Raw genomic sequence first — 24,955 nt, forward strand, 5'->3', positions numbered from 1 at the left:
ACCAAGAAATAAGAAAAACTGATCTCTGCCCCGAAGAACAACAATGGTGAAAAACTGCGCTAGCAAAGGGGCTATGTACTGAGAGTTTAAATATTTTTTAAAGGACAAAACATGGAGTCTGATAAGATGTACCAGTTGCTTCTCTTTTCTAAGACATTTGCCCAGGAGACAGCTACTAAAGCTTGAGTGTATTTCTCTCTTGCTGTGTCACAGGATGTTCCTCTCCCCTCCCCACCCCCTCCCTGGTCTCCTGCTGCGTGTGTGTGTGTGTGTGTTTGGTTTCTCTCTCCCTGGTAAGAACTCAGCCCCCGCCTGTCTCCTGCTGTTGCTGCTGCTTGACTAGCTTGCTGCCTCTTGCCTCTCCTTTCTCTCTCTGCTTAGCACCTTGCCTTCTGGTAAGTATGAAAAACACTCCCCCAAGCCCTGTGAGATGATGTAGGGTGCGGTTTGTGGTGTTCAAAACTTGCAACTTTGAGACTGCCAGTGAACTGTTGAAGAATTTTCCATTGTTTTATTTACAATTAAAATGTGTTGCTCAGGAAGGGATGTGTGTGTGGTAATCTGTTGGGACTGCCAGGACAAGTGAAAAATTCTCTCTCAGAGGAGGCAAAAGATGGGCAATGAAGTTTATAGAAAATAAAACAGAAATAATTTCTTGCTGTAAAACTGATTGATATAGAAAGAGAATTTAAAAGTAACAGAGTTCTTTGACTGTTTTTTTCCTCTTGTGGATTTGTCTTGAGGCTACTTTTAGGAATTGAGTTGTCCTGTGGTTTACAACAACTCAGTTATGCTGTTTTAAAGTAAATGTGGAGCATGAGTTTAAAGGAGATCCATGGACTTAATATAAAAAAAATCAATGATTATGGCCTCTGATGAATGAAGAATAAATCAAATACAAACAAAACGCTTGCATTTAGACTAACCACACTAAAATTCCTATGGACAATCAGTTTTAAATTCATTGCTTTAAAGTTTGGTTTACTTTAGATTTTATTTCATCCTCAGGAGGCTCCCTAACACTTTAAAACCCACATATGGATTTAAACCAATAAATGTTTACTGTTTTCAATTTGATTTAAAAAGTATTCTCTTCCCTTGATTTCCAAAGACGAAGTGCTAAAGGCCAGGGCTCCTTTTAGAAGAGCTTAAAATAACTTCTGGCTGGACAGCAGGTGCCATGTGTCTTTCTCCAAGTTCAGGGGAAGCACAAGTTATATATAGATGTGTGTGCCCAACAAGCAGGGGTCAGGATAAAGAATTCCAGTGATGAAGACAATGAAGCTGTTTACTGCATCGTTTGATAATAAAGATGGTGAATTAAAATAAATGAGAGAAAAAAGTACTTCCTTCAAAGTTAATGAGTATTTGGTGAGGGCCACAGGTAGGCGGCAATGTCTGTACATTGAATTTTCTGTTCTTGTTTGCATTCGAGCATTTGACATTGCCTGCCCTAAGAACCAGAGGAGGAAGCTGCATAGCACATGGAGCAGTATGTTTTAGTTTTCGCTTTCATGCCACCACAACAGCAAAACCTGTGTGTTATTAGGACCCTGTCGTAATTGTATGCTGCTAATTAGCAGCATCACCATTAAATATTATTTACAAATAAAGCGCACCATAACTTAAAGGTCTAAGCCAAAGGTACTGCAACACTAGAAATGGTGATAGCCAGAAACCCTCAGCCCATTCCTCACCCCCTATTTCCAAAGAGCCCATATTATACCTGGATTATTCCCCTAGTTCATTCCCTCCCTGCTTTTTAGACATTTCTACTTCTTAAAAAGTATTGTTATCCTAGAGCTCCTTGACTGAGACAAGAAAGTTGCAATCTGTTTTTTTTCTAAAAGAAAGTCAGTTTTTATATCAGAACAAAAAGGTATAGAAACTCAAGGAATTGTTATTATGAGCATCACCATGTTTCCATACAAGTTCATTAGTTAATTTATACCTTTCCTCATTCTCTCTTATTCTAAAAATGAGGTTGGTTTGAACCTCAGAAAATAAAAAGTGTTTTTCTGATTGATAATTACATGTTGCTCATTTGGGAAAAGGAAAATACCAGACAAGCAAGTTATCTCCTGTATCCAATATAATAATTCATTTATATTAATGGACCCATACTAATCAATATGGATTAAAATAGAGTTTAGAATGTTATCATTATGAATGATTTTAGTAAGGTCAATGGCTCTTGTATTCAATGTTTTAACTTTGGGGAAAAAAGCACAAATTTAAACGTTAAATGTATATATCTATGTATTTATAACGACTGTAAATCTACATAGAATTATATAAGAGAATGGTATCACAAACTGGCTATTCTAAGCAAAATGACAAATATGACCATGAAAAACGGTATCTTGAATTACTCTGTTAACATCAGTAATAGGAGATACTATCGGAATTTAAAGACCAAAACCAAAAATATGCTAATGGTATGACTCGATTTGGAAAGATGCTTCTCACTGTTCCTACTCAACTAATTGCAATATTGACGGTTTGTGGAAGTACATTCATTCTATGTTAGAAACTGTAATTAGTAGGTGCCCATGTGGGAATAGCCTTACCATTTACCTGTAACTGGGTTAACCACATCAACGCTGGCTGTGCTTACCACCAGATACCACTCCCAGTATGGAGACCAATCAGTCTGTACAGCTGCCGGGGGAGCCACAGTCAACACCTGTGGGGGACAGTTCAGTATTGCCCAGTCAAAATGGCCTTGAGAAGCAAGATGATCAGGATTCCTCAACCCCACTCCTAGCACCTGAGGAGGAGGCAGGTGTGCAGCCTGAACGGGGAGCCCATGATATCTCTGAAGAACTGAACCGACAACTGGAAGACATCATTAACACGTACGGGTCTGCTGTCAGCATGGCAGGGAAAGAGGGTCCCACCACGGCCAAGGAGCAGCCTGAGAACACAGCACCACCTGACAATGAGGACAGGGCCTGCGAGGAGGCCGCTGAAGAGACGGAGAGAGAAACTCCGGCCTCTGGAGAGCCGCCCACATCCAAAGAGCCTGTCAGCAATAAAGAGCAAAAACTGGAGAAGAAAATTCTAAAAGGATTAGGCAAGTAGTTACGTTCTAATGTATGACTTCTTTGAATTATTCCTAAAAAGGGGCACTTCCTCCAATCTTGCTAAGAGCCACATCTCATATCTGGATTTTACCACAATAGCTTCCTTCAGATCACCAGTACCTTACTGTACTTATCCTCAGCCCCTTAGCAGTGTGTTCCATTACTACATATATAAAATATTTTTTAATTTAACAAAGCTCTTCAGAAATGTATTAATTATAGAATGTTGAAAATCTCAGAAAACAATTTTACTCTCATTAGTTCACTGGTTCAGCAAATATTTACTAATGCCTAGTCTTTATGAGGTACACAAAGATAAAGAAGTCTTTGGTTAAGGAGCTGTAGGTCTGGAGAGAAAAATAAACATGTACACTAATTGTTATATAGGATAAGTGCTACAACAGGCACAGGAAAATTGTTAGGAGAGCATGGAGGACTGGTAACACCAAAAATGGCTGTGAAAGAAGGATGAGAGAGTTAATTTTTTAGCTATAAGTGAGAGCATGTTACTGCACATAGGAGCATCACTCTGCTTGTCTTGGTGAATTTCACTGAAACACTCACTACAATCACCACCTCCTATGTGACACATTCCCTGACATGCCCAGGTAGAGTTAGCATCACCTTCCGTCGTTCTCCATGAAATTTTCTGCAGCAATCATTTGTTTATATACCTGCCTCCCAAGCTGGAGGGAGAATCTATTCAGACAGTGGTCCCATCTTACTCGTTTCTGGAAGACAGTGTGGGAGAGTAAAAGATCATGGGCACTGGAGTCAGACTCCAGTGGACAAGTTACGTGTAAACCCCAAAGTATGTCTATGCTGTCATAGGACCTCACTTTGGCGCGTGAAACCACTGCTGGCAATGCTTTCAAGAAGGGCTAAAGGACACATTCAGACAGCTACTTTACCTACTTAGCATAAAGATTAACCCAGATAACACCAAGTTCTAAAGTGCAAGATTAGAATCACTTTAGTGTTTTGGAACTCTGGGAAACAGAATAAAGTTGCTCTGTGTTACAGAGCTATTTTTTCTTCCCTATCCAAGGCATCTCAGAAATAACTTTTTACATTAGTCATTGTTAAACTTTCCCTAAGATAAAACAAAATCACATCACAGAGGTGAATGATTTTAAGTATTCCTAACCAGGAAAGTTCTTTGGCTTTATCACTTTGAAACTACTTCTACATAGGAATTCCTATGTGTTATAATGGGGGGATAGGTATGAAGAAAGCAGGGGTGAAGTTAAACATGACCAATTTTGGTTTCTATTCTGTCTTCCATAAGTTATTTCAAAGTCTGTATTAACTGCATACTTACCAAATAATCAAAAAAATTCTTAAAGAAAGAAAAAATTTCACAACTAATTCTGCCACTTTCAATAAGTTACCAAAGTTCAACTGAATGTTTATCAGAACCAATGTTTGTGATCAGAGTGCCCAGGTGGGTCCACTCTAATTACATGTGTATAAGCTGCTGACACTTTCATGCTGTTCCTCTGAACACTATCAGTATATTCTTCTAAACATTGTACTATTTCAGCTATATTATGGGTTAAAACAATTTTTTTTAATTAATTAATTATTTTTGGCTGTGTTGGGTCTTCGTTTCTGTGCGAGGGCTTTCTCTAGTTGCGGCGAGCGGGGGCCACTCTTCATCGCGGTGTGCGGGCCTCTCACCATCGCAGCCTCTCTTGTTGCGGAGCACAGGCTCCAGACACACAGGCTCAGTAGTTGTGGCTCACGGGCCCAGTTGCTCCGTGGCATGTGGGATCCTCCCAGACCAGGGCCCGAACCCATGTCCCCTGCATTGGCAGGCAGATTCTCAACCACTGCGCCACCAGGGAAGCCCAAAACAATATTTTTAAGCTAATTTAAATATTTTAAACATCATTTCAATTATCTGCAAGTGGTTTTAACAGGTTTCTTGGCTATTTTTCAATTAAATGATACTACACTATGGTCTAGACCAATGATTTCAAACTTACTGTGCATTGGAATCAAATGCAGAATTTGTCAAAAATGCTGTTGCTGAGCAGAGAGATTCAGAATCGGTAGGTCTGGACTGGGGCCAAGGCACCCTGAGTAATTTTGACACAAACAGATTGCAGAAGCAATGGTTCTGATGCTTCAGAAAGTTCTTCCTCCACCCATGTGGAGAAAATATAAAGTGCCGGCTGTGGTCTTCTTTTAGAAACTATTTGAAGCTTTTATAGAATATTAGTATGTCATTCAATCCATACCTGAAGATATATCTTTAGTCTTTGCTTACATATTTGATCAAAGATGAGTCTTTAATTATTGTATGTTTATCAGATAACATTTGCTTTATTGATACATTTGCGATACTGAAATGTTCTGACTCAATAACCCCAAATTTTCCAAAGTATATACTTTGGGATATTTGAGATTTCAGACCAAGCTTGTTTCCTAACTGCCAGAATTCTCTGACCTCTAATATATACAATAGTGAAAAATCTCCAATAGTGATGGGCACAGTTTACAACTTTTCCTAAATTTATTGGACCAAAAACACCCATCTTTCACAGAACACCTCTGAATATTTGGGAAACGTCTCTACAACCCAAGCACTCAAGACTTGTTTTTCCTTTACAGGCTGCATATCCTCCCACAGTTAACATATTATACACTGGAGCAGCTGGGGGAACACTTTGAAATCTCTTTAGTTGGTGGAGTCACTTTCTCCTTGGCATTGACCAAAACAAAAAACAGATTCCACATTAGACAGCACCATGACATGTCCTCTTAACATCTAAGTGTCCCCCTTCCTTCCCCCACCCCATCTTCCAGCTCACAAGTGTCTTATTAATCTTTTCTCTGTCAGCGTTACGTGGGCTGCACAAGTCCCACGTAGTAAGAAGCACAAAACAATGATAAAATGTAATACCCCTTCTGATATTTAGATTGATAACTGATTGAGTAGGAATTCATAGGTTTGAAGCATAAACCCACGAGAAAAACAAAGCTGATCTACAGGTCCATTCTGAGCTCAGAATCTATCTAGTCAACTCACTGATTTACTGAGAGGGAAATTAAAGCCTAGAGAGTTTTAAAGTCTGCCCCCAAAAAATTATTCAACTAATTGATGTGGTTGTGAGATTAGTCATAAACAAAGCAAGGTGCAGCCCTGAAGTCACTAATATTACAGGGCCAAAGATACATAAAAATAATTGATACGTTGGTTGAGGAGCATTTAATTGAGCTACAGTTCAGTTAATTGGTTTCATCTTTCCAGTGACAGGTGAGTTTCAGTTCTACCTTCTGAGTAGCATCTTGACTAGGACATTGATTTTCTAAAATCTTTTTGGCCATTGACTTACTCTGCCTTAGAATGGTCACCTTCCCAGGTAGTCTATTTTATAAGATTTTAGCTTGATTTTTTTTCTAGTTTCACTCTGAGAAGGAAATAAACTGTTGCTTTGATATAAATACTAAATTTTCTGGAAGAAATGGTAGAAAACCAGAAGAATTTAGGAGAGAGAGGAATCCACAGAGACTGAAGGGTCCATGAGTAGATTCATAGAGAAGCTCAAACTTAGGCCAGATCCTGAAAGGAAAGGAGGGTTTAGAGGAGTAAGTGAAGTAAGAGAAAAAAAAAATTTGTCTTGGGAAAAATGATGAGTACTTTCTTCTGACCCAAGTTGGGAATGGATGTATTTATTTCTTACTGCTTTTTCTGATATTATTCTTTTTTACTGTAAGGTTTTGCTTTATTTTGTTTTCCCTGGAATAATCTCATTATTAGGCTCAAAGTTGTTTTCTTTTTAAGAAAGTTTTCTTTACAGTTATAGCTAAGAAATTGCTAGCACCTTAAACACATAAAGCCGATTTTTCCTCTTGTGTCAGACACTGTCACCAAATGACCCCATTTCCTAAAATTGTAAATTATAGCCTTTCTTAGAAGATGAGTGGGTCTCTGTCTATCCCCCTCCTCAACATAATCCCACACAGCATTCTAGTCCAGTGAAACCAATGGAAGTTTACAAATTAAGCTCTCTGACGTTACAAAGTTATGTATTCCATACATGCTTGTCTCCAGTTTCTTGGATTTTTTTGTTGAAATCATTTTTGAAGGGCAGACTGAGGCATCTGAATGTTAAACTTCTATACAAAATAAGAGAATATGAGAGCAGAAAGACACCTCAGTGAGTGTGACAATTAAAAAAACAAAAAACACCTGTTCTCATCATTAAAGAAAACAAAAGGGGGAGAAGATACTGAATGTGGAGAGAAAAAGAGGCCCACTGGACTCACTCAAGACACAATACGGTTTTCTACGTCGATACTCACACTGAGAGGTATGCTAAGCATACATTAAATGTCACAGGGGAGGGGAAGACCTGCCTTTCCTCTAGCTGATCACAGAGTTGTCTTCTGGACAGCGTTTACCTGACTTACATGATATTAGTGCACAGGTTGGCTTTGTTCCATCATTACCAAGGTTTACTAAACACTTGCCGTGGGCCAAACACTGTGTGGAGTCCTGGGCCAAATCTGACCAACAGTGCAGGCTCTTGCCTTTAGTGGATGATCCTCCAACTCAGGACAGCAGTCAGCATGTGAGCACAAACTGAAGACAAGGGTGAGGGGATGGCCTGACCGACACAAGTCTGTCGCTGTTGCTACAGAAATCACTCAAGGCCACGCCTGGTGGCGGCGGAGCGCAGAGCTTACCAGTTTAAAGGCAGTGTTATGCCACAGGCCATATTGGATTGCTGGTGGGACACCACTCACCCCCACCTGTCTCAGACTGTGTCTCTAATCTGAGCTGATTCACTGGGCAAATATAGATGAAACCAGCTGTTAGGAATGAGGTCACTTTCTTCAAAAAAAGTTCCCTTTAATTTCTCTAGGTTTCCCTGGCATCAAAATTCCACATGGGAGTGGAGTGATTTAGAGCAAGTAGACAAACCTTGGATTCAAGCCTTGGCTCTGCCAGTACTGATTATGTAACTGTGGACTTCTCTGGGCTTTCGATTCTTAATCTATAAAATTAACCAGTTGCCTGGGTGCTCTTTGAAGTTCCTTCTAGCCCTAAAATTCTTTGATGCCGTTAGAGTTATCAGTTTTAGCAAATGAAAATACAAGCTGCCCAGGGAACTTTGAATTTCAGATAAACAAACCATTATTTTTTACTACGAGTGTGTCCCATGTCCTGTATTTCATCTGGCAATCCTAATTCCATGATATATCTGCCTCTCCAGGATGAAAGCAAAAATTCCAGTGAAGGAGACATGGCTGTTCTTGGGGGAGAGGTTGTCAAAGTTGTTAATATTCTTAAGCAGATTTATATCAGGAAACTTGGGCTCCACTGTATGGTCTGACCTCCCAACCCTGATTAGAAAGGGTGGCTGTCACAGGTGGGTGAGGATGGGGAAGCTGCTCCACCTCGGCCCTACTGTTCACAAAGATACATTCAGTGGTACATACACGTAGGCCTCAGGGTCTGGCTCCTGCCTACAATGCTCAGCCCAGTGGACACTGAAAGACAAGATTTCCAGGCATCACAGAAAGGCTAACCAGGCAGTGTGAGCTGAAGAGGACAAAAGGAAGAACAATGGGGAAAGAAAAGAAAGAATCTGAGGCTCACTGTCAAATAATCAGGAACAGATGAGTTTTTAAATGTAACATAAACTCCAGCTGGAAACAAAATGAAACTGCCAACAGAGATTAAGGCCTGGGTGAGAGAAGGGAAGACCCAGGGAGGCTAAATCTGCAGCCAGAGAGACACAAAAAGGCCTGTGAAAAAGGCCCTGCATCTTGGGTCCATTTTCTCTGTATTTTGACTTTATTCCCCACTTGTTAGGAAATACAATCAGAGTCATTCCACCCAAACTTCATGGAGTAGGCTCATGCACAGAAACAAGAGAATTGGTCCCCGCCCCCCCCAAAAGAGCAAAGAGGTACTAAAGGAACAATACCAAAAACATGGGCAGCCTAAACTGTCATGTTTCTCTGCTTTGGGCTGGAATTTTAACAGCTCCATGTATTAATGCTGGCTGTTTCACAGTAGTCAGATATTTGGATACGCTGGTTTGCTTCTTTTCTTAGATTAACACGGGGAAGTAGATGATTTATTCTTTCATAAAGTCAGTGTTTTTTATTCTTTTGAATATTTTCAGAATGTTCAAAATCCCTTGGAATATTTAGAACATGGGGGGAAGTAACAAGAATGGATTCTGGGGATGAAAATTTGGGGACTACCCTTATAGCAGACATTTATTGAGAATCTACCATGAGCCTGACACTGTACCACACATTTTTACAAACTTCTCATCTAATCACTTATTCTGCAAAATAGATATCATTCCTTCATACAGGGGAAAAAAAACAAAATTACATCTGCGGCTCAGACAAGTGAAGTGGCTTGGCCAAGGTTGGATAGCAGCTAACAAGCAGACAACCTGAGATTCTAACTCTTATCATTTGACATCAAGTTCAACACTTATTTTTTAAAATGTCTTTATGGTCTTTGTTTTCTTTTAAGGCAAAGAAGCCAATCTGCTAATGCAAAATCTGAACAAGTTGCAAACTCCTGAGGAAAAGCTTGATTTTTTATTCAAGAAGTATGCTGAATTGGTAAGTTCTTTGATTAGCCCTTTTTGTCAGAAAGATTCAAGCTCTGGTTAGAGCTCAGAAAAGGATGCTGTTAGTTTTTCAGGTATATCATTATAGCTGGTTACCTCAGACAAATCAAAGCCAGAATTCATAAAGGCAGAATTTTTAAAAAAGAAAGAAATAAATAAAAAGAAACAGGAAAACTGAGGAATAACAGCAAAAGGAAGAAAGAGGATACAGTTGGAGTCTACTCCACCTTCAATTATGTGCATAATTTGGGAGATGGAAGAATCATAATTAAAAATTGTGAATATTTAAAAGTTCTTTTTGCCTTTGCAAAAGAACAGAAATACACTAGAATAAAGGCAAACTTTCATCCGGTTCTTGTACACAGATTTTTTTGAGGGGGTGGTCCCCTCAAGAAGGCAGAGGGTTGAGTTAATCCCACACCTCAGTTTGTGACACATTCTCATTTATTCTTGATGACTTTATTGATTCATTCACTCATTCTCTTTGATCTACATTCTTCTTCTTGTCCCCCATGATGGCAAAGCATTTGACATGGATTGTTTTGTTTCCAGTTATAGGTCCTCCCATGCAGTCTCCCTCTCTATAAGGTAGGACCACTGGCAGGAAGGGAAGCCACTCCCAGACTTCAGAGAATCTGTGAAGTGGATGGTCTCCTCGCCAGTACTCTTATAATAGGCCAGTTGGAAGAAAGAGGAGGGTTTAGTGAAGCCAGCCCCCCTAGTTTCAGTGAACCCTCACAAAAACTGGCTAAAGGAGTGGCACCTGAGGTCCGTGCACCACCCCTGAGGTCCATGCACCACCCCTGAGGTGTACGAGACCCACTGAGGAGATGTGGTGTCCTCTCAAGTGAGGCTGGGCAATGTACCTCTCTCTCATTTCTGCTTCTTTCCCTCATTTTTTTTCCACTTTCTTATTTCTTTTGGAGAAGCAGTGACAGGAAAATGAAACTTAAGCCCCTACACACAACAAAACAATTCCTCCAGGCAGTAGATTGAACTGCCCCTGAAGGCAGATTTACCTTACAGCAAAGAAGCTTAAAGAGTCAGTGCCTCTCACTTGTATGGGCCCCTCTGAGGCCCTGAACATAATTCTCTTTTTTAAATTTTTTCCTTTTTTTTTTTTTTTTTAAAGAAGGTCTCCAAAACTGAGACCCACAAACCCCTCAGGTCTCTGGCTGCATCTTATCCCTACTGATGGAGTAGAGTTTAGTGAGTGACTTGTTTTCCTTCTTTTTTTACTCTAATTTTAGCACTGTGATCCCTATTTATTCTTTCCTTTCTTCCTTGTACCTCGATGCGTCCTGTTATGCTGAATTGTCATGCAACAGACCCAGAGAAATTCTGAAACCCTGAATGACTAGTGATTGCTTAACTCTACCAACAATACTTTTATTTTTTTAATCACATAAACCACATCACAATAATATAAGGAAAATGCTGAATATACAAGTAAAAATATCTCTAATCCTACAATCTAAAACACAATCGTTGATTTATCTGTCTTCCTTTCCAGTTCTGCCATACATTCAGAGATACCTTTTGTATAACTACCATCATAAGGTGGATATAATTTAGTATCTGTTTTTTTGGCTCATAGGACAGACATTTTCCCATGTACTTTGTAGTCTTCATAATTATATTTTGTCAAAGCTATGTAATTTTCCATTAATTGACTTTATCTACTGTTTCTCTAATTTGGGGACATTTAGACTCCTTCCAGTGTTTGTTTTACCAAACATTCATGCAGTGAACATCATCATGCATGAGATCTGTTCATTCTCTTTTATGATCCCAGGAAAAAGTTTCAGAATTGGGATTACTAAATCAAGCAGTATAAATGCTTTTTTTAATGGCCATATTGTTTTCCAAAAGAATGGTAGAAATTTATAAAGCAAGTATTAGTGTATCAATTTTATTGCAACTTGTTTAACATTGGCTGTTAACCACTCATGAGCAATTTCAGTGCCATAAAATGGTAGGTGTCAAATTTAATATTTTTCCCCAAAATCTGGCCCCATCCTCACCTGTCCATCCTTGCTCTTTTCAATAATTACTACATTGATTTCCCTTTGCCCTTCAATTTACTCACTCATACCAAGGCCATTCATATTTAGTTCCTAGTGCCATGTTCCATACTTGGATGAACCGGGCATCTTTCTAGACTACTACTCTTTATGGTGCTGTAGCCCCACAGCAGATTATCAGGAAAAAACCACTTACCCAGTCTTTCCAAGATTTTCTTCATGAGCCAGGGCTGTTCACCCTGGTCTCCAGGAACTCCCCAAGTCCACTCACTCTCCTAGCCAAGAAGTCAACCCCACAGAGGTTATTTTTCCAGAAATTCTACTCAATTCAAGTCTTACTATACTTTGGCATTTGTATCATACCCTATAATAAACTTTTAAACTCAAAATATCATTCTAGAAAAAATGAATAGGAGAAAATTGACCCCCAAACACCATCACATATCCTTTTCAGAAAGGAAAAATTATGAAGAATTTCAATCTTTTACTTGGACACTTAAAAGCTATTTTCCCTGCTCACTGATTCAGATATTAATACAGAGAGTGTCTGAAATACAAGTGTTAACATAGAATAAATCATTAAATTCAAGGCTGTGAATCAAACTGTCACCCTAGCTCACTCATCCTTACAGATTCTAAATCCTGTAATATCATCAACTATTGTATTTACTAATAAATAAGGATAAGTTCATTAATAAATAAGGACACCTCATGACTAAATTAAGAAATGACCTAGAAGAAATATTTTTTGCAAATTTCCTCCATTTAAAAGTAGTCACAACGTTACTAACTACTTGGCATTAATTTTACTTTTTTAACTTAATAGTAAAAAAGAAAGAGAGAACAAGAGAAATTCCAGATAAAAATCTTATATGCCTGTTAGAATTGTACAGAAGACACATGTCTAAGGGTATTATTAAATCACAAGGCCAGCATTTGACTGAAGTTGACCCAGCTGCAATATGTTTGCTTTCATTCATTAAGAAACCCCATATGCATTCACATAAATCTGAAGTATGGAACAAAATTAGCCACACTCTAAAAAAAAATCGTCAGCAAGTTAAGGGGTTCTATTTAGAGCAAAGCAAGACAGACCTAGCTATATTTCAGATGTGTATGATCCTGCCTTAAAACTGGAACATTTAAATGGCCAGTGAGGTATAGCACAAATCCTCTCTTCCAACTTATGAAACACATGCAAGGTATCCTCCTCCTGATGCTCAGATAAATCCACACATAGGGCAGTGTTCCCCCAAACAGGGGAAGTTTTGCCAACCATGGGCCAGTAGGCAATGTCTCTGGAGATACTCTGGATGTCACAGTTGGGGGTGCCACTGGCATCCGGTGGGTAGGGGCCAGGGATGCGACTAAACAGCCTACAATGCAGGGGACAGCCTCCACAGCAAAGGACGATCTGTCCCCAAATGTCAACAGTGCTAAGGTTGAGAAACCCTGACAAATGGTTTAATCTTCCAAAGGTAAAGTCTGAACCAAAACGGCAATAACAATAATAACAACATATAAATGTCAAGAAAGGACAATAGGTCATGTAAAGTATGAACACAAGTATGAGAAGTTTCACCCCTGTCTAATAACTATGGTGCCACAGGAGGTTAGCACGAGAAATATATAATAAAATATAATTGGTTTTCCAACTGAACCTCAAGAAGGATACCAATTTCAATCGATATTTATAGTAATATGGACTTAGTTTTTCCTGATGCTAATTCTCACTAATAAGTAAAAAATGTCCTGAAGTATGAAGATAGAATATCATGTATGAATAGCCCCAGCTTAATCTGGCAAGGGTTTATCATGGACATTTCAGGCTGATGGGAGGGAGGGAGGAAAGGATTAAAATAAGATGTAAACTGAAGAAAGTGTGACAGTCCTGTTCATCTAGTTCAGAAAGAACAAATGCTTTTTCAAGACAGGGTAACTGAGACATGTATCAGGGCTCACGCTGTGTGTGTGTATCCATTTGCATCTGGCTCTGCGAGGTACCAGGAGCACCTGGGGTCCAGAAGCACCCAGAGGCTCCCAGGCCTTTTCCTCTTCATTAGCCAACAAGGTCATTATTAGGATGAGTACCCTCCTGGCCTATGCACCATTCAGGTTCTAAGGGAACTAAATGCAGCAGAGGAAATGGGTCTGGAAAAAGGCTCCAGCTTGTTCGTGGCCACACTGATCATCAATCTGGGATCCACACTCCTACTACACTAGTCTCTGGAGGCTGAACCCCCAATTCCCCCCATTCCAACAAGATTTCCATAAAAATGTGTTGCCAAATTTACCAGACAAAAATACAGAATGCCCAGTTAACTTTGCATTTCAGGTAAACCAACAACATTTTTTTTTTTAAGTAAAAGTACCTTCCATGCAATACTTTGGATATACTTTTACTAAAAACTTATTCACTATTTATTTGAAATTCAAATTTAACTGGGTGTCCTACATCTTACCTGGCAGCCCTACCTCAGAACTTTAGCATCCCGAGATGGAAAGCCCAGGGGTTCATTGGTTTCATTCTCCATGCCGCCCTTGATTTCGATACTTTAGCTGTGGCTGCTGGAGAAGTGAGAGAAGAGGCCCCACCTGTGCTCAGCAGATACAAGTGTCATGGTTTATTCACCATAAGTACAGAGGGTGAGGGAGATGGGCAGAGCAAGGCTTGTTAAGGATACTTGCCATGTGTGCTGTTGGGTTGTGCAGTGGCTATTTCTGAAACTTTGGTGACAGATCACCAGTCCTTAAGTAGTCGAGGGGTACATTCTCCGCTCCCCCTTTCTCATAACCACAGACTTCATCTTCTGTCTGCTAGGAAGCTGCTTTTCACTTTCCTTTTAAAAATAGTTGCTAAAGCTTGTCTTGAGAAAGAATTGTGAAAACTAAATGTAAACCAAGCAGACACACCACTGACTATCCTCCTAACGCAAGGCATTATCATGAATTCTGAGACATGCTTCTATACTGACTGACTTCATTAGACTCAAGAAAGATAAAACTGTTTCTAGACCACCAAGAAGATCAAAGCAAAAGAGATCAATAATAAGAATGATGAAGGAAAAAGACCCATAAATGTTATGCTCTTAAAACCATATCTACAAGTACTGCCAAGTTAACATTTATGAAGTTCTTTTGATTCCAGAGGGACAGTGATAATAGCAAAACATTTTCCAAACAACCATACAGCCGTCTTTAGGCGTTTCCTCTTTGGGTCCTTTTCTATCAACTCAACAGAGATCCCTGCCGTTTTCTTTCACATTTGCATCCCCACATCCAGCTGGATGAGCATCGCTCTGAGCAAAGGAAGTTAAAACTCCTACAGAAGAAACAGGCACAGATCCAAAAAGAAAAGGACCAGTTACAAGGTGAACACAGCAAAGCTATCCTTGCACGGAGCAAACTGGAGGGTCTGTGCCGGGAGCTGCAGAGACACAACAAGACACTGAAGGTATGTGTCACCGAGGCCCCACATAACACACCTTCTTGCATGCTCTGTAGGCACAGGCTTCTGCTACTTACGGTAAGGGTGTGAGTTTTAGAATCAGAGAGAATTGGGTTCAAATACTAGCCCTGCCACTTGCTCACCTGTAACTTTTACCTCCCAAGCCTGTTACCTCATCCATAAAATGAAGATTATACCAACTTTGCTGCGTGGTCAGGGAAAAATTAAATGAGGCCACACATGTAAGGTGCTCACATAGTACCTGATGTGGAGGAGACCTTTAGTAAAATGTGTGCCATTCCTCTTCCTTATGTTGAGTTTGTTTTGTTTTGTTTTTTAAGGTAGGCCTTAGTTCTACTCTTTAAAATATAAATTTATAAAAATTCAACATTTTTTGTACGATAATGAAATCTGCATGACATGAAATAAATTGACACAAAGCTAACTGACAGAATAAGGCAAGATTCAGAGCTAAAATGTCAATAGTCACCTGAAAAAAGAAGCTACTCGAAAAAACAGTGAAGCTCTTCAAGCTTAATTATTCAATCTAAAAATAATAGACTGATCACTTCAGTCAGTCTGCATGGGTTTCATTAATTACAGCGTAAGCCTCTAGCAGTGTGGTTAATTTGATTACACACAGACACTAGCTCCATCCAGTGAAGCAAGATGCAGGGCTCTCCAAGATAATACTGCATGCATCCACAATCCCCTTTCCAGCTGAAGATCCTAAAGCTTTTGACAAACAAGAATTAATTAGCAATATTCTTGTGAGATAGTTATTATTACACGTGTTTAAAAGAAGATACTTTAAGAAACAGAGAGATTAAGATCATTGCTAAGTTTTTACAATGGAGTTAGGAAGAAAAATGGAAGAGGATAATGGCTCCTCATATCCCAAAACTGTTTTCCGGTATCTGGGAAATGAGAGGCCAGTGTGATGAACTCTAACTCTCAAATTACGAGTTGTAGGAGATGGGCTTCTGACATCTCTTTAATCATTGCATTGGGACAATCGAAACCCAGGTTATATGGGAATGGGGTCATCATCCTCAACTTCAGATATGTAATCAAGTAATAGCACTCTGTGCTTACATAAATCTCCTGGCTTTCAGTAGCGTTGTATAGTAAGGAGATAAAAGTTAAGTTTCCTTTAATGATGTGGATGGAATGATGTGGCTTGATCTCTTTGGACAGCATTCAAAGACAGAATGACGCAAGTGGCAGGAGATCCTGTAGCTATACCCACACACCCTCAGTAATGGCTTCCAGTTATGGAAATGGAATTAAGTAGCATTATTATGCCAGGACTTGTGCTGAGTGCTTTTACATACACATTAGGTGTAATGTTCCATAAGTAACAATTAGGTCTAGATCATTTATGTCTTTACTGAATTTTTGTCTTGTTGCTCTATCAATTGCTGAGGGATGGGTATAAAAAATCTCCTACTATAATTGTGAAATTGCCTACTTCTTTCTTTTAATTACATCAATTTTTGACTATAGGAATCTTCTAGTTCAAGCTATTCATATGTCTATATGTAAATTAATAATTTATTGATTCATTAAATAAACATATACTGAATACCCATGGATTGTGTCCCAGGCACAGCACTGGTTCTAAGATGCACAGTGATGCCTGAAAAGTTTTCTTAGTTATTTCAGATTTTGTCCCTCAATTTTCTTTGCATTATTAATTTTCACTTTGAATTTTGTGCATGATAAAGAAAATTTTATCTCAGACATTGTCCAAATGATTGCATTTTCTTTACCAGTGGACTCAAATTTTATGACTGCAGTACATTTATTTTTCTCTCATTGAAAAACAATGTAATGTAAAATGCAAGACGCCATTCTGTGGGCCAGGATTGGATGCTAAGATGGTTTGACATGTGTTTAATGCCATATTAACAGCCATACCTTCTTTCTCTAGCCAGTGGCCAGTGAAAAACTCAGACTTGCTGGGTAGCATGGGGTGGTCCTTTCATTTACTCATTCATTCATGGATGGAATAGTTATAAATGCAAATGACATTCAGATCATGGAGTATAATTCTACGACTAGGAGGTTGTTGGCTTCTAAACTAATCGGGAACAATAAGGAGACAATCACTATCACATGTATATTCAACTGCTCTTAACAGATGCCAAAATCACTTTTAGTGAAATACATATAGTAAGTGTTAGCATTCAAAGTTCAGGGAAATAACATCTCCGATAGTTAATTTCTTCAGATTAGGAAGTGTAGATTTCTTCTACAATATCCCTAAGAAATTTCCACTCAATAAATGTTTATACTATGAATAAATTATGATTCTGATATCAGGAGTCATATTAGAGTTAGAAAATATGCAAATATTGTAGAAGAAAGGGGATACGTAATGATAAAATATTTCCAGAGCATGTATTTTCAGCTCAACTTTTATTTTGATCACATTATTCTACTGTAATAATAAAGATTTGCACAATTACTTCTGTTTCAATCGGCATTTCTTTTTAAAAATCCTGTTACATAATTTGATCATGGTAGACAACTAAATGCAGTATAATTTTACTTGCCAACAATGAAGCAAGCTTTCATAATAACAATCAGAACTAAAGGAATCCTAAAATGTCTGTAACACTTGTCAGCAGTGTCTCTATCTTCGGTACGATGTAGCAAGATTAAGCCCTTTTATTTTAAAAGAATGAGAGGAATAAGTACAACGCAAATAATTCTCAATATAGATATGGGGAAAATTTGGGTACATTGTCAGCAGTTAGCAATGAAAGGGGACTTCTGATTTAGGAGAAAAGAGAACAGCAATGATATAAAAGTTAATTTTCAATTCTTAAATGTTAACAAAGTAGAAGAGGAGAATATTAGATATTTCATTTTAGAGTTAAAGAAGATTTGAAACATAATATTGCTTTCAAATTCAAAATTTACACTGAACATTTCCATTACCCTATGAGACACAATGGATGATTGTTCCTTCAAAAAATATCCAGCATAGGGGACCTCCCTGGTGGCGCAGTTGTTAGGAGTCCGCCTGACAATGCAGGGGGCATGGTTTGCGCTCTGGTCTGGGAGGATGCCACATGCCGTGGAGCAAGTAAGCCCGTGTGCCAGAACTACTGAGCCTACTGAGCTCTGGAGGCCGCGAGCCACACTACTGAAGCCTGCGCGCCTGGAGCCTGTGCTCCGCAACAAGGGAGGCCACCACAAAGCCCGTGCACCGCAACGAAAAGTGGCCCCTGCTCGCCGCAACTAGAGGGAGACCACGTGCAGCCACAGGGAGCCAACACAGCCAAAAATAAATACATAAATTTATATAGATAAAAAAAATATGCAGCATATTTTCTAAGATTTCCTTTTACATTCTTGAATTGCTGTAATTCATCTATGGTTATCTTAGTTTCCTTTTCAAGCTTTTTGATGAAAGTTTTTTTTTTAACTAAAAAAAATTTATACTGTGATCACTTATATTTAAAAAACTTGGGCAATACAATTATGTGATTAATATGCCATCATTTTTATAGAGGCATAAGATCTATTGTTCTTCCTTCTATACCAAACCAAAGGAATACATGATATGTCCCATCAATCAGTAAAACCAAGTGGCCTTTTTTTCCAGGCTACAGCCAAGAGATCAGAACCTTAGGGCTGCACGTCTGTTAGAAATCCCTGCAGTTTATTCACTCAACAGGGGACCCGTTGTCTTTAAAACAAGCCTACTCATCACCAACTATCAAATTCAAGGCCCTTGCTGCACCTGCTCTGAGTGACCGTGTATTCACAGCTGAAACCTTTGCTCAAGCATTTATTTTGGGGCTGAGCAATGTTACCTCTAGAGAGCTGAGGAAAAAACATCCTTCTTACCCTGCACACTAATCTCCTTTCATTGACCAAACCCTGAGTTCTGTAAACCCTGGTGCGTGTAAACCAGCATAACAAAAGTGTTTGCTTTCTATCCACAGGAGGAAACCCTTCAGAGGGCACGTGAGGAAGAAGAGAAAAGGAAGGAGATCACAAGTCATTTCCAGAGCACACTCACAGATATCCAGGCCCAGATCGAGCAGCAGAGTGAGCGAAATATGAAGCTCTGTCAGGAGAACACTGAGCTCGCAGAGAAACTAAAAAGCATCATTGATCAGTATGAGCTCAGAGAGGAGGTGAGAACCACATCAAACAACTTAGAAGCACTGCATATAAAACCGGATCTGGGTTGTGAAGGTGGGGAACTTGGTTAATGACAAAGTTATGGCCAGCCCTCTCGATTGATTAATATTTAGGATTGGATTTCTTTTACTAGCCAAAATAAAAACAGACGGTATTACAAAGTACCTGGCTGAAAGTCATACAGGATTTCTTCAAAACTGGAATCACTGCAAAGCAAAGGTAACAAATAGAAAGTGGTGGGCCGTGAACACAGTTATTCTTGAAAATAGTATTTCTCAGCCTTTTTGAAACTCTCTCTACAGAACCAAGAAATACCTCACACACTCCCTCTTAAGAATTACTATGTCACCTAAATTAAAAGTCTGCATTGTATATACCCCACAATCAAATAATATATAAAATATTACTATATAGTAATTATAGTAATAATGGCATTATTATTTATGCTTAGCTTGTGCCAGGCAATGTGCTAAGTATTATACTTTACATACAATATGTCATGTAATTGTCTCAACAATCTTATGCACCAGATGATAACATATTATCCACATTTTATAAATGGGAAGCAGAGGCTACGAGATTCAATCACTTATCCATAGACACAAAAGCCAAAGAGTTTTGTTGTCAATGGTTTACATTAGGGGGACTATAAGGATCTTTTATTATTCCAAAATTAAACTTTAATATTCAATATGTTTTTAAGACTCCAGATGCCCCCTCAGGATTTTGATATATCATATCCCTTTTCCCATCCCAGCCAAATTTTAAATATCTGCCTTAAAATGTAATATAACATAGTCAAAGTAGCCCTGTTGGCAACATGCTAAGGTTTTATCAAGAAAAAACCTGAGCCAATAGAAGGTGGTAATAGCAGTCAGGTAAATCAAGAAACTCCTCACAGTAAGCCATAATGCCATGCTACCGTTTTATCTTGTCACGAAGACCAATCCTGCTCCAAAGTGGAGGTCCAGGAGAAAACAAAAGGGAAGGAGCTAAAAAGAAAATGTCCATACTCTTCAGAGAGATCTCATATGGGAATGGCCTGGTAGACTAGTTGTATATTCCAAGGATTGGTTCTAGGTAAGGCCCAAGGATGGAATTCCACGTGTCCTCTTGCCAGTGGCACCTCCTAATGACCAAGAAATTCTCCACACTGAGGTAGAGTTGGAAGTTTCTCTTCACCAAGGTAGTCAAGAGGTCAAAAGGCATGGAGGAGGCAGTAGCACATCTGCGTGTCAATTCACCTGTGACCCTCAGCCTCGTCTTGCCCACCAGAGAAACAGAGCTGATGTCAGGGGTTCCTGTTTCAGTCCCAGACCCAAGGCCACAGACTGTTACCTCAGGGCTTCCTCACCACCCTTTGAGGCAAGCATGTAGAGGAGAATTCACCATGATAAAGTGAATTAATGTTGTGATTAAAAGTGGTTTTATATTCACAGAAAGCACCAAAATACCAAGTGATAGTGCTGCAGCCCTTGCAACATACATCATTGTCTGTGCTGCCTAGCATAATTACTAGCGCCATATCTAATAGTTACCAAATTTAGAAAAATACTGTTCGGACCTTTTGGAGTTAGCACTGCTGAACTCTGGTACCTCCACCTTTTGCAGCCACTTTTGTGTAGTGCAAAATGCAGGGGACTCCACCAATTTATGACTTTCATATAAAACCATAAGCGATGCCAATGCATTTATTCTCCTCTTTTTTTTTTAAATCTTAAAACCCAGCGAACACGTGTTTATGTCAACATTACTTTTTTTTTTACATTGTTTTCAGCACCAATAATAAGTCAAGCTTGATAATGTGCACTTTCTTTTTCTTAGCACCTGGACAAAATATTTAAACACAGAGAACTGCAGCAGAAGCTGGTGGATGCAAAACTCGAGCAGGCGCAAGAAATGATGAAGGAAGCAGAGGAGCAACACAAACGTGAAAAGGAATATGTACTTATCACCTGAGTCTGTGTGCTTGTCTGGTCTGCCTTGGGGTCAGAGAACCCCTGAGAATGTTGTTTTTGACAACAGTCATAGAGCACTAGACTGATGGAGAAAGAGCCTAAGCTTCCCTGGAGAATGAAATTGGCTAGCCCAGTAGGAAACACTGTACTACACTGTTTTTTACCTAAAACAGTCATGCATCCATTCACCAAACCTTTTTCAAACACCTTTCATGAGCTATGCACCCTTCTAGGTGCTGGGGTGTAGCGGTGAACAAGAAGGAGAAGGCCACACTCCAGCATGAATCTAACTGGGAAGAGACACAATAAACAAGAAAACAAATAAGGAAGGATAATTTCATATAATAGTAAGTGCTACTAGGGAAATAAGGAGGAACCTCGAATGGGGCAGAAGGAGAGGACCTACTTTAGACTGGGTGATTAGGAAGGCCTACCGAGAGGAGGACGCTTGAGCTGCGCCCTGCCTGATAAGAGGGAGTCAGAGAGGAGGTCTCCAGCAGCAGTGTCTGCAGAAGAGACAAAGATCCTAATGCTGGAACCGGCATGGCATCCTCCAGAAATTGGAAAAGGTCAGGGTGGCAAGAGCAGGCTGACCCATGGGAGAAAATTTCAAAATAAAATTGTAGACGTAAACAGGGGCCAAACTGTATAGCTCTGTAGGCTTGAAATGTAGTTTGGATTTTATTCTAAATGTAATAGGAAAGTACTGGGTAGTTTTCGCAAAGGAAGTGACATGATCTGCTTTGCATCTGTAAAAGCTGAATTTGGCTCGTAGGTGGAGAGTGAACTAAAGAGGGACAAGAAAGCAAGAAGAGAGCTAGGCAGCAATCTGGGCAAGATCTGACGACGGCTTGGACTGGGGAGGTGGCAGTGGAGAAGGAGAGCTGGATGTGGATAAAAGTTATGTTTTTAATGTAAAACCAACAGGCAATGCTTTGAACAGGAAGATGGTGACAGTGAGGAAAGGAAGGAGTCAAGGATGACTCCAGAGTTTTTGGTTTAAGAAACTGAGTGGTGGCTTTTACTGACATCTCATTAACCCCAAACACTCCAAAACAGGTGAGAGAATTGAGGCTCAAAAAGGATATGTGACTTGTTTAAGGTCACACACTACTAAGTGACCGAGATGTGTTGGTCACGTCTCCAGTGTATCTGTCCCCAAAGCCCAAGCTCTATGATAGTACATCACACTCAGAGATGTGTTTCAGAGGCATGAGTTAAAGCAGTGTCTGTTGCTGGGGAGAGAGAGATTTGACACAGTCAGTGGACCAGTTGTTCAAATGTAGCCATTTAACAATTGATCACAAGCTCTGCATGTACCTAAAATCAGACTATAATCATTTCAATTTGTTAGAATAGGAATTTTTTTAAAACTTCGGTTTTCAAACTTGGCAACAAAAGGATAAATTCTGGAGAACATAACCTGGTGGACGTTGCATAATTTCACATCAGATGTCCATGTGCTCTTAATAAAAAGATTAATTGATTAAATCCATCTACAACCTAGCTCTCAAAGTAAGAAGTAAAGCATTTATTTATTATTCAGAATCCAAGAAAACGGATACTCCACTGTTGATGTAATTACTCTCAGGTAAGATATGCTTCCTACAGAATATCAGTACCTTTGGTATTTAATATATGAGGCATGAGAGAGGAACAACTAGGCAAAGATTCATGTGAGAGAGACTGGGGGGCAGACACAGAGTGACTCAACCTTAGCAAGAAACTAGCATACTGCCCTCTTTTCCTTCCCTGATTTAGCAAAACAGCAGGTACAAGTCAAAGAAAGGTAGTCTCCCTCAGTTCTTCAAAGCTAGCGGCTACCTTCCTGGGTTCCAGCTCTGACACTTCTTTTTGAAAGTGATGAAATATCAAGTCAGAGCTGCGGGGTAGGGGAGGGGCCGTTCTTCATTTCAAGAACAGGCAGCCTCCTTCTTCCTCCTTCATCGGGAACCACCCATCACAACAGGGCCCCTGTGTGTCAAGCAGGGGCCGGCCGTGTACATTGCAGCCACACAGCTCAGATGGCCAGAGGGGGCGCTGCAGGTCTTCCACTCCGCGGCTGCCTCAGCCCTCTCTTAGAGTGAGTCAATTGCACTTCTATAATAATTGATCCTCACTGCTCACTGGGAGGCATGGAGGGACATATACAACCCCCTTTTACAAATGGAGAGGTCAAGACTAACTTGGATAAGAAAAAAGATGCCTCCAAGTTTTTACAAATAATGATTTTATTACTTTTGGTTCTGATAGCAAAAATGAACATTATTTTTTACAACATGAATAAACAAAAAGAAATTTATATCAGCCTATCTTGAAATAAAATAGAAACTTCTTAACTGACAGCCACCTGACTGACTAACCAGGTTATCCATGATGTTCACCGTTCTCTGGAAGCACGCTGACAGGTGGCCATAGCATGCTGAATCCTGGGGCTAGTTAGCCACTCTGGAATATCTACCCGTGGTTGCCCATGTTAAGTAAGACAGAGCTTACTAAGAATCGGGTCTTTGCTCCCAAACCTTTTCTTCCCAGTTATCCTTGGTTTTGTATTATGTAAATCAACAGAATGATACATAAACTGATGAAATATGTGTTAAAAGAAAGAGTTGTTTCTAAAAAAAACTATGCTTAATGAGTTGAAAGCCTAGATGTAGGCCAATAGCAAAAAAAAACTGTCAACTTAGATGTGAGCAACTATAAAAGACTGGAAGAAAGTTGTAAAACTCTAGAGAATTATCCAATCAAGCTGCTTTACAAATATCTTAGGTCTTTAGGTTCTAGCAGTATTGTTTTAAAAAAATTATAAATCTTATATGCCATATTATAGATATGACTTTTGTAAAAACAAGCAAAAACCCTCCGAATTCCAATCAGAAGATCCATACCCAAAACAAAGATCACAGCCCTACATCAAAATTGATAAATAAATGAACATACATCTTAAGTTAAAATAACATGTCTTACATATGTATGAGTCATTTTTACGCCTAAAACAACTTTTTCAATTTAACCCATGAGTTCCAGTTCTGATCGTACTTGACATGAGGGCCTTGGTTGTATTTGAAGGGCTGCCTTATAGAAGAGAGGTGAGGCTTCTTTTGTAAACCTTATATAGGATTTGGAGTAATAGGTCAAATTTCTAACCTGGTGTTTCTCAAAGTATAATCCATGGACCACCAATATCCAAACCATCTTGGGTATTTGCTTTAAGTACAGATTCTAATCACACCCTAATACTTCCTAACGTATTTTCTCTGAGAAGGATCTGCAGTTTAACATGCCCCTGAAGAGATTCCAATGCATACTATGGTGGAGAACAGTGGTATAATATAAAGGAACAGTTGGGTTTAATATAAAGGAACAGTTGCTCCCAACAATGCCCCAGGTGGGAATATTATGGAAATGTTCAAACAGAGGCTGAATGATAGTTGGCCAGAATTTCTACAGACGGGTCCAGAATTTGGTGGGAGGTTGAATTTTGTGTGATTCATGCTTGAGTTGGAGACTTTTTTCCTCTTTTTTTTTTTTTCCATTGGAATCACTAATTTTTAGTTGAGAATCAAACTTTTTAAACTAGTTGTTTTCTTAGCTTTCTTAGATTCTTTGCAAAGTTCCCCCAAAATTACTTAAGAGGATTACTTAGCAAGTAATTAAGTTTACACACAAG

General features: G+C 39.3%; 1 protein-coding gene across 1 annotated transcript in view; it reads left to right on the forward strand.

The window, feature by feature from the left end:
* Positions 1 to 2,623: 2,623 nt before the first annotated feature.
* The window catches only part of TXLNB (taxilin beta), a gene marked incomplete at its 3' end in the record, with an annotated part of 34,239 nt that continues 11,907 nt past the window's right edge, over positions 2,624 to 24,955 (forward strand). The window contains exons 1-5 of the mRNA XM_082855555.1: positions 2,624 to 3,076; positions 9,595 to 9,686; positions 15,002 to 15,172; positions 19,126 to 19,320; positions 21,152 to 21,271. Coding sequence (XP_082711681.1) covers positions 2,638 to 3,076; positions 9,595 to 9,686; positions 15,002 to 15,172; positions 19,126 to 19,320; positions 21,152 to 21,271 — 1,017 coding nt within the window. The 5' untranslated portion in view covers positions 2,624 to 2,637. The remainder of the gene's footprint in view (positions 3,077 to 9,594; positions 9,687 to 15,001; positions 15,173 to 19,125; positions 19,321 to 21,151; positions 21,272 to 24,955) is intronic.

Source organism: Leucopleurus acutus (assembly GCF_964270905.1).
Source record: "Leucopleurus acutus genome assembly, chromosome: 15".
Classification (NCBI taxonomy): domain Eukaryota; kingdom Metazoa; phylum Chordata; class Mammalia; order Artiodactyla; family Delphinidae; genus Leucopleurus; species Leucopleurus acutus.